Source organism: Capsella rubella, unplaced genomic scaffold, assembly GCF_000375325.1.
Source record: "Capsella rubella cultivar Monte Gargano unplaced genomic scaffold, Caprub1_0 scaffold_106, whole genome shotgun sequence".
Taxonomy (NCBI): Eukaryota; Viridiplantae; Streptophyta; class Magnoliopsida; order Brassicales; family Brassicaceae; genus Capsella; species Capsella rubella.
In genome coordinates, this window is record NW_006238822.1 from 1630 (window position 1) to 12853 (window position 11224).

Genomic DNA, 11224 nt, shown 5'->3' on the forward strand with positions numbered 1-11224 from the left:
TGTCTTGGCTTGTTGGTAGTCAGCCAAATTTCTCCACAGTTGAGTAAGTTTTCCGTAGTATGCTTCTATTGCAAGTCCTCTTTGACGACAATTTCTAAGTCTGTCTTAAGACGTTGAACACGCTGTCCATTCTTCACACCAAATCGCTTTTGGATGTGAATCCAAAGCTGATGAGAGTCATCAATGTGAGATAAGGGAGAAGACAAACTCTAATCAACTGTAAGCTTGATCCAAGAGACAACAAGAGCATTGCTAGCAACCCAATCTTCAAAATCTGGTGAGGTTTCGTCGGGCAGAGGTATAGTGCCATCGGCGAAGCCAAATTTCTGGCGTGCCTTAAGTGCCAAGCGAAGATTGGTTGCCCACTCATCGTAGTTGTGACCACGCAATAGTGGCTTGGAGATCAAGGTACCTGGGTTATCACCAGAGGATAAATCATACGGAGATATCGTATGACGGCTTTCAACTCGTACTTGAGATATGAGTTCAGTCAAAGCAGAAGTAGTAGAGGCTGAAGCTGAAGGAGAGGAAGCCATCGTTGGTAAGAAGAAAGACAACTTGGAGAGATAGTTGAATTTAAGGTCAAATAAGAAAGAAAAACAAAATAGAGATCTTGTAGACAGCGGAATAACGAGATCAAGATATCGAACAAAACCTTTTGCAGAAATTCTAGGTTATTGCTTTGATACCATGTCAAGAAACCTTAGTAGTTATCAAAGGGTTTTCTTGTTTATTAAATGTGACGGCTATGGCCTTATATACATGTGTACAATACATATTATGTAACCTAATACAACATAATTAACCGTCTTATGTAAGCCCAACAATAACACAGCCCACCAATACTATTAGACCAACATTATTGGCGGGATCTTAAGAGGCTAAGATCCCAGCAATAATGATGCCCTTAGCTCTAAGTTGCCTTTGGGACCAAGCTTACACCTGCTGTTAAATGTATTGCAATGCGCTGCTCCAAACCTGAACGAAGCAGTCATGAGAGATGAGACGTAGCTTGCTTCCCAAGAACTGATGGATCAGACGTAAGATTAACCGGTTGGACCAACCTGTCCGGTCTGGTTCAGATGTGAATACATTGATATTTTCTAATACAACACACCAGATTTAATTGCACTTATACTACCGTAGAACAATCCCTAAACCTATAGGCTTAAATTAGCGTCTTTACCCTTATATATTTGCTTTAGTTAATTTTTGTCAAGACAAAATGATATGAAATACAAAATCTATTTGCGTCTTTTAAAAGTGAAAAAGAAATAATTTACTAGTGTTTTGGCTTAAAGCATGAAACATAACATTCTTTATACACAATTGGCGAGAGACATCATAATCACACCATATGATACATCGTACTATTTAGATTAAATATTACAAGCACACCACGTAGAAGTCCAAAAATTCACACCACCTAACAGCAAACATACTTTTGACATAAGAATGGATAGCCTTTCGTGGACTTGTATATTATTTCTGCAGAATCCTTTCAAAAAGGTAAAAATATGAGCAATCAATCGTACAACAATTTTCTTCATAAATAACTTTTTTACGATGATCGTAAACTAATTACATTGCGACGATCATAGTAAACGACAAATTTTAAAGGAATTACTAACCTGTTTTTGGGTAAAATATATAATTATCAAAATAAAAAAATAAAAATTAGATTATGGTTATGGTTATTGTAAAAAACATTGGGGATTTACACAAATAACCTTTTTAGGTTACCATTTTGTACAAATATCCTCTCTTGGTATCTATTTTAAAAAATACCATTTTCTATGTATAAAGTGACTGATTTTTTCCGCCAAAATTTTTCCGCAATTCCTTAAAAAACCTTTTAAAAAACTTTGTAAATATTTTTAAAACCCTTAAAAATCCTTTAAAAACCCTTGTAAATCTTTTAAAAGTTATTCAAAACCTTTAAAAACTTCAGTAAACCTTTTAAAACATTTGTAAATGATTTTATAACATTGATAAACACTTGTAAATCCCTTTAAACCTCTTTTTTTTGTCATCAACTTTAAACCTCTTATAACCGTGGTAAATTCTTTAATAAAAACTTTTGTAAACTTCTAAAACCCTTGAAACCTCTTGTAAATTCTTAAAACCCATTTTAAATTCCTTGTAATGCCTTTAAAAACCCTTTTAAACCCTTAAAACCCGTGTAAACTTCTAAAACCTTTTTAAAACCCCTTGTAAATACTTTAAAACTATTTTTAAATCTTTGTAAATATCTTTAAAGATTCTTGGAAATCCTTTTAAAACTATTTTGAAATCCTTGTAAATGCGTTTAAAAACACTTGTAAATCCTTTTAAAAACTCTTGTAAATTTGAGTAATTTTATTCAATGTTGACAAAAAAAAATCCCTGTAAATTTTTAAAAACCCTGTGAAAATCTTTTAAAAATCCTTGTAAATCCTGAAAAAACCATTATAAACTTATTAAATATTTTCAAAACCATTGTAAATCCTTTAAAACCCATTTAAAAACCTTTGTAAGCTTCTAAAACCCTTTAAAAACCATTCAAAAACCCTTGTAAATCTTTTAAAAGAGCCTTTAAAAAGAATTTGGCGGGAAAAATTTTGCAAATATTTTTTTTTGCGGCTATTTTTTTGGCGAGAAAAATTTTTCGGCAGGAAATTTTTTTGACAGGTCATTTTTTAAGGAATATTCTTTCAATTAGGGGTAAAATGGTCATTAAAATTTAAGAGAAAGCAAAAATGAAAATAGCAAAAAAAAGGGTAGTTTTGCAAAAAGGTATGATTAAAAAGGTTATTAGAGAGAATTTCTCAAAACCATTCCACTATACTTTTTGTATTATGATTTTTGTTAAAAAACATTCCATAATAGTTTTTGTAAAAAATAATATTAGAATTTGTTTGACTAAGTTTGAGAATATTCAAAATTAAAAGAGTGAAAATATGTAACGTGCATTATTTAATAGTAAATATGTTTGGTAATAAGCCAATAAACAGATAATAATTCAATGTAGAAAAAATAAATTGGTTATCTAGTGAGTACTGAGTAGTGAGTACTGAGTACAGTTTCTCCTTTATTATACGATATGATTATCTAGCAAATTAAATGATTATTAATTCTGCAGAACACCTCGTGTCTAAAATAGCAAAAGGAAACAAACTCATAAATTAAAAGAGTGTTAGCAAATTATTAAAGAGATAATAGGAAGTTTAGTACATTTATGAAACTTAATTAGAAAAGTGATACATTTACTATTTATAATTAGAAAAACAATCATTTTATACTATTTACCACTATTTGTAAGACTTTACCATCCTCAGAAACAATTGATATTTACAACACTTGCCAGTCTTTCTCTTTTTTTTTTACGCTCACATTTTTTTTTCCTTTTTTTTTTTTATGTTTTTCTTTTTATTTTATCCCCTTCAACCTAAAAGCTATAATACTATTCAATAAAAATAATATTTTTTAAAAAAAATCAGATATATAAAAACCTATGTTTTTCTCTATTATTTGATATGCATTTTGCTAGATAGTTTTATTTGATGATGTCAAATAATTTTTTTTCAGATTTTAGATCTGTACAACTTAATAAATGTACAACTTAATAAATGTATAGATGTATTATTAAATATACATATGTAATCTGTACAACTTATTATATGTACAAATGTAATTCGTACAACTTATTAAGTGTACATTCAGATAACTTATTAAATGTACAAGTATAGAGTAATACACACAATTTAATCTATATATCTCATTACTGTAGATATATATTAATATACAATTAATGTACAAAACCATCACGTACAACACTATTGTACAGATAGAGAATGAAATGTATACTCCCCCGTTTCACAAAATGTGTCATTTTAGAGTTTTATTTTTGTACATATATTAATTTGTATAGATTTCCTCTGTACAATGATTTATATCTGTACAGACATCTTTATGCATAGTGATATACAAATGTACATATATTTTTGTGTACAGTTGTATCAAACTAAAACTCCGAGCCATAAACATTTGTGTAATAAATTGTACACATAAAATGTGCATGCAATGTATTTGAAACTATTAAACATAAACATTTGTATATATATAGCTTAAATCGTACATACATATATATGTACATAAGAATGTATGTACATATATAATTATATATATTTTTATACTATTATACAGTTTTTAAAATTATTTAACAAAATGCATATCAAACTATTGAGAAAAAAACATAGACATTTTTGCATGTGAAAGAAATTAGAAAAGAAAATTACATTGACAAATATCTTAATTAATAAACTGAAGGGGGTGTGTAATAAAAAAAGATAAAATAAATAATTAAATAAAAATTTATTATTTTTCTTTTCTACATAAGGGCATCTTCATGGGCATATCCCCAAGGGTCTTATGTGAATAAACAAAGCCCAAAATATTAAAATAGTGAAATGTTAAGAAGCATTCGGTTTTATCTCAAGATGTTTTCGAAAGAGTTTAACAACCGGTTCATAAGCATACGTGGCAAAGAGTTATTGGTTGGTAACTGTTGAATAAAAATAATATTATTTGTCTTATTCTCTTTCAATAGTTTCTCCTCTTTCCCTAGACGACAGAGAACGATGAACCAATATCTCTCCATCAACATCTATGCAGATCTTCTTCAAGCTACAAAATCACAATTCCAATTTCAATAATCGAGAATCCAAAATCAAAAGGAAAAGATTTGATAAAAAAACAAAATGCCTTCTCGACGAGTTTAGGATCGAGATTTTTGTCGGCGACGAGAGTAGCGTGGAGACGACGGATTGATGAATCAACGGCTGAGGCGTTTTGACGGAGAGATAGCTCTTGTTGATTGATTTTGTGATGATGAGATCGGATTTGGATTTGTGGAGATGAAATTTTTTTGTTCTAAAAGAAGAAGAAATGGTTTGAATCTGTTTTTTTTTTTTTTAACAATTTAAGAACCTTGAAGTTCAACCAATAATAACCTATATATTTGAACATCTTAATTTACTTTTTTACAATATTAATACACTATAAAATCTCTAAGATACATTTGAAAGGATATACCTTTAAGGATGCTCTAAAGCTAACGAAGAGTGACGAGAGTTGGAAAGAGGGAGATGAGAGAACTCATTTTTGTCTTTACCCATATTCTGCCTTACCCCACCTCATTTTCTATCTCACACTCTTCTTATCTCACGCACAGTGTTTTACACCCATTTCACAAATTATAAATAGTATTTGTACTATATTCCTAATTAGTTTCTGAAAATGTACTATAATGCCAACTCACCCATTATTAAAAGAGTGTTTAAAGGAACTTTCGAATTACCCATTCACACCCAACAACTCTCATTGAGGAGCGTCATTGTCTTTCTATAAATGGACAAACGTAGAGTCTCTCTTCCGTCAAGTTTTAGAAAACTCTCTTTGCACTTTTCATCATCTTTAGTCGACTTGGTAAGTCTCTCCCCCTCCCTCTTCTTAATTTGTATTTGGGTGAATTAAATTTTTATACTCAGTTGACTGAAAAATTAAGAATATAGCATTGATAAGTGTATAATTAGTTCTCTCTCATCAACTTGTATAAGTGGACAAAAATATCCTTTCGCATCTAACAAATTATTTAGCGAGATAATGATATAAGTATCGACAATACTGTTTATCAAATGCATAAATAAAATTATGTTATAAGTTAGATGAATAACTATTGAATTACCATGATAACAATATATATATACGTATAAGTTTATAAATATATCGTGTTAAATTGTTTTGTATCGCGATAATTTATGATTTGTGTGATAAGTTTATATTTACCGTGTTAAATCTAAATCCTAACCACTATTTTATCAACCCAAACCGATATATAATTTCGTTTTAATTGTAAAATCTAAACCCTAATCACTATTTTATCAACCCAAACCGATATATAATTTCGTTTTAATTGTAAAATCTAAACCCTAACCACTCATTTATAAACCCAAACCGATATATAATTTTGTTTTAATTGTAAAATCTAAACCCTAAGCCCTATTTATAAACCCAAACCGATATATAGTTTTGTTTTAATTATAAAATCTAAACATCAAAAATATATTTAACCATGTTTATTAAAAATATACATATTTTGTTGATAATTTATTTGTTAAGATAATATATTTCTTTTTAAATGTATAATTATATTAATCGCGCTAACTCAGTTATCAGCTAACTTATGATTATAGGGTTAAAATTGTCCAGAAAAAGCAAAACTAATTATGGAATTATCTTTAACATATAATGAATAAAACTTTTATCTAGGTACATACAAAGCAATTTCCCTTTGTATTTTTGACATTTTGTTGTTACAGTTAGCTGTGACTATTTCAAATTATTTGTGGGATGATTTCAGGATTAAGATGGAAAATGCTGAAGAAGGTCTAGATGAGATTGAGGCTCAGAGGCAAAGGGCAGGAGATAATCTTCAGGCCAGAGGAGACAACAACGAAATGGAACCGCCAGAGTTTCTTCAGAATCTCATACTGGAGAATATTTTCGTCCTCCCCGAAGAATATGAGCCCATGAATCCCGAGATCTTTTGCGCATTTAGCGCAGGGAATGAAGTATCTTTTGACAGAATGAGAGAGCATAATGTAATAATGGCATGTTTCAAAAGTGATCAAGGAGATTCTGTTCTTCATCTTGCAGCCGCTTCGGGTCGTCTTGCACTAGTGAAATGCATAGTCTCTGAATGCCCATCTCTTCTACTGGTGTCAAACATAAAGCTTGAGCTTCCACTTCATGTTGCCGCTCGTGCTGGTCATTTAGCTGTTGTTGAGGCTCTTGTTCAGGCCGTAGGATTTGTCTCAGCTAGACTTCAAGATGAAGATAATGAGAGACTTAATGTATATGTTATGCGGGACATAAATGGAGACACTCCTCTTCACTTGGCCATGATGAAAGGGCGGAGACATATGAGGATTGTTGACTGCCTGCTAACGGCCAACAATACGGCTTCACTTCTGGCGAATAATGACAGAATATCTCCCTTGTATATGGCCATAGAAGCTGCAGATCGTCGACATGTACAAGCAATTTTAAGGACAGTACCCCGGGGTGGTGATGACAGGAGAACCTTAAATGATCTCTTGCATGGGAGAAAAGATCTTGTACACGCTGCTTTGAAGTCCAAGAGTACAGGTTCGATTTAATTTTTACTCATTTTAGGCTCTTTTAATTTTCTTGAAATGTCTATATTCAAGAAATTTCTATATGCTAATGATTCGAATCCCAATTTGTTTGAGCAGATATCCTTGATGATCTCCTTGACAAAGACGCAAGTTTTTTGGATGAACGAGATGAAGAAGGCATGACTGCTCTTTCATTTGGAGCATTGATAGGGTTCTACAAAGGAGTATGCAAGCTATTAGACCGATCAATAGAGCATGTTTTTGTATGCAATGACGATGGATCCTTTCCAACCCATGTTGCTGTAGAGAAAGGTCACAAGAGAGTTACCAAAGAGATTCTCAGGCGTTGCCCAGATTCAATTTATCTGCTTAACAAACAAGGTCAGACCATTCTGCATACTGCATCAAAGCGTGGGAAAGATGCATTTTTCGTTTTTCGTTATACGAGGAAAACTGGTAATGGTCTTCTTATGGGGAAGCAAGATGTGGATGGGAATACACTTTTGCATCTGGCTACCTTAAACTGGCGCCCTCGTACACTTTATGAACTTCTACATCTTGACTATGCAACAAGTATCATCGGCACACTGAACAATAAGGGTTTAACAGCTGTGAAACTTGCCGAGACAAATATGCAAACCAACTACATTTACATGGAGGTATCTCCCATTTAACACCATAATCCTATATTTACTACGAGTATTGAGTATTTTCTTGAATATTTATAGGCGTTGTCTTGTTTGTTTGGATTACAGAGGGTGACACTGATGGTGTTATTGTACTATTACGCATGTTCAAGAGGTGTCTCCCAGATGTTTAAGCAAAAGATAACAAAACGATCAGGCCCACCAATTGATGGCAATTACAAAGACTACGTCAACTCTCTTCTAGTGGTGGCAGCTCTTATTGCAACCATGACATTTGCTGCTGGTTTTACACTACCAGGTGGATTTAGCACCAGTCCTGACAGCATGGGCATGGCAATTCTAGGCAACAAAAGTGAACTCCTCTATTTTTTGGGATTTGACGTTTTGGCAATGCAGTGCTCCATCGTAACGATAATTACTCTGTTATGGGCGCAGCTGGGGGATCCGTATCTCATGCATAAATCCTTAAATGTGGCCTTGCCTACATTGTCTTTGGCTATATTATGCACGACAATCGCGTTCTCTATTGGCGTTTTTATTGCAATACCGCATGGTAACATCTTTTTGTTTATCGTCCATTCCTCGTTTGCGCTCCTCTTCTATGTGATTTTGTATATCGCTGGCCCTCACGTTCTGCTACAGGCACCTAACATTCCTGCTATCTTTGGAACGGTTATAATTCCATTTTTTATGTTTTTAAACGAAGACTGCGAAGACAGTTTATCAAAGATTAAAAGCCAAGATTCCGTCCAAGACCAAGGCCCCGTCCAAGACCAAAATCAAAATCCCGTCCAAAACCAAGACCAGGTCCCCATCCAAGACCAAGGTCAGAATCCCGTACAAGACCAAAATCAAAATCTCGTCCAAAACCAAAACCAGGGTCCCCTCCAAAATCAAAATCAAGCCCCCATTCAAGACCAAGGTCAGGACCCCGTCCAAGACCCAAATCAGGCTCCCGTTGAAGACCAAGGCCAGGGTCTTGTCGAAGACCAAGGTCATGACTGATGCAGCGCAAGATGCAAATCCTTTTTATGACTTGGTTATGGTGTTTGAAGTTTGTTTTCCTTTCGTTTAAGTCGATAGTTGTGCTTAAAACTTAAAAGAGAGACCCAACGAGTTGTCTACGTTCACTCTGAGATTTAATAAAATAATAAAATATCAAAAGTTTTATACATATTTTTTCCATAATTCCGAGCATTCTCTAATAATTCAACTGTTTATTTTAAGACATGGACATGGTATGGATAACGTGTATTCTAATATTGGAATAGCATAACGACGACGCACAATTGATAATCAGAATAAGTCCGCACGTTAATTACCCTCGTAGTCGTATAATTCATTTTGTTTTTTTTCTTTTTCTTATTCTGTTTTCCCTGTCCAATGTAAGACATATTGATTTTGTACTTTAAGTCATGGACTCATCACGGTCATGCCTTAATTTCGAATTAGGAATAAGTTTTGGCCAAAAAAACAGCATAACACAAGACCACAATGACCTCCTCATGCCCAGCTCCTTGATTCCCTCACCAACCCACACGAAAACCTAGCTTCTCGTCCGTCCTTCTCTCACGGCAAAGCTAAACCATTCTTCTCTCTCCCGTTGATCTCACGAATCCAAAACTTTTTGTTCTTCTCTAGAAACGACTGAAATAAGACCAAAGAGGCTAGAAAAGAAGTTGCGTCGAGTTTTATATGTAACAGAGATTTAGGTTTCTTTAAAAAAAAATTTCTTGCCTATCAACCTCGTATAATTTAGGGTGTGTTGGCAAACTAGTACGTTTTTGAAACATAATTATAAATATAGTACATTTACTATTCACAATTAGCAAAATAGCACAATTTTACTATTTCAGATATCTGTACAGACAAAAAACTGTACAGTAACATATATATTATTGTACATCAAATATTTGTACAAAGAGAAACAACTACGTATAAACATATTTACACATAAACAAATATACATATATAGACCATAATATATATGTACACATACAATTATACGTATATATAGACCGCTGTACGGATGATTTTCCGTACATCGCCACACAACTGTACATAAGGTTAGCTGGACGTATCAAAATTTGTTTGAAAAATATATGAAATTATTTTTAAAAAAATGCATGTCAAATTATAGAGAAAAAAATACAGATTTTTGTGTAACTGAAATTTTATAGAAAACAAATATATTTTGATGAATATTTTTAGTTATTAGATTTAAGGGGTTTTTTAATATTGTCTAAATAGTGTCCAAATAGTAAAAATGTATTAGTTTGCTAATAATGATTAGTAAATGTACTACTTCTACAATTATGTTTCAAAAATGTACTAAAAACCCAATTAATCCTATAATTTATAAGAATTAATTCTTTCTATAAACAAGCCAAACATGTACCATGAAAAAAACAGAAACCTCGCGCCCTTGCAGATTTCATAAGTTTGTCGGACCAGATATTGATATCTCAAGAAATATATCAAATATTAAATTCTACAAAACGGTCTCGAAGAAATGTGAAAGCTCGGAAGCAAATTGTCGGAAAATCTTTACAATTTGCAATCTTCGTAAGAAGATTCAAGCAATATATAAGTCGCGATGAAGACTCTAGCTATAGACAATGGTATCAAGCTTTTCATTTCCCATAAAAAGGTATCTAACTCGTTATTCAATAGATTAAACCAAAATTAACTCAGATAGAGTGATCTCCCCAAAATGTTGGTGTCACAAACCAGTACAAGAAAAACGAAGATTTAAACTAAAACACAAGTTTGCCCAAAAAAAAATAGAACACAAGAAAATGAAGTGGAAAATATCTCTCTTATTATGTGTTCTACTAAAATTGATTCATAATAATGTAAAACTATATTATAAAAAAATTTGCAAAATATATTCTAAAATGTAAATACAGATAATTTTAAAATCAAAAAAAAAAGTAGGCAAAAAAAAAAAAATCAAACAAAAAATAATCTAATTGAAAATAATATTTTCACTACTGTTGCATATACCAATTACAGAAATTGAAACTTACAAAAGGCTAAGACCACATGATCGGTCTAGTCTCTGTTTAATTAACAGCAGAACAAGAGCGTCTGATCTCACCTTCCTCACCAACTCTCACACCCATCACACTCATCTTCATAAACGACTCAGTCCATCTCTCAAAGAAACTCTCCTGATCATTCGCAAGAATCTCAACAATCTTCCTCGTCCGATCATCTTCCATGAGAGCTGAATCCGTCTGAAACAAACCCTTGTGAGCTATCAGATTCTTGTAGTACTGGTTATCGAACGTGGACGATGTCTCTGGATCGTTATCCACGACCGTGGTTGTAGGATCCAACGAAGATGAACACTTGTTCAAAAGTGTTTGCGCATAGGAGTTATCAAGAGATGAGTCT

General features: G+C 32.6%; 1 protein-coding gene across 1 annotated transcript; it reads left to right on the forward strand.

The window, feature by feature from the left end:
- The first annotated feature begins 6407 nt into the window (after positions 1–6407).
- Positions 6408–8830, forward strand: LOC17874316 (protein ACCELERATED CELL DEATH 6). Its single transcript, XM_023785280.1, has 3 exons — positions 6408–7188; positions 7296–7837; positions 7907–8830. Exons 1-3 carry the CDS (start codon positions 6408–6410, stop codon positions 8828–8830), a joined length of 2247 nt encoding a protein of 748 aa, XP_023641048.1.
- Positions 8831–11224: the final 2394 nt, after the last annotated feature.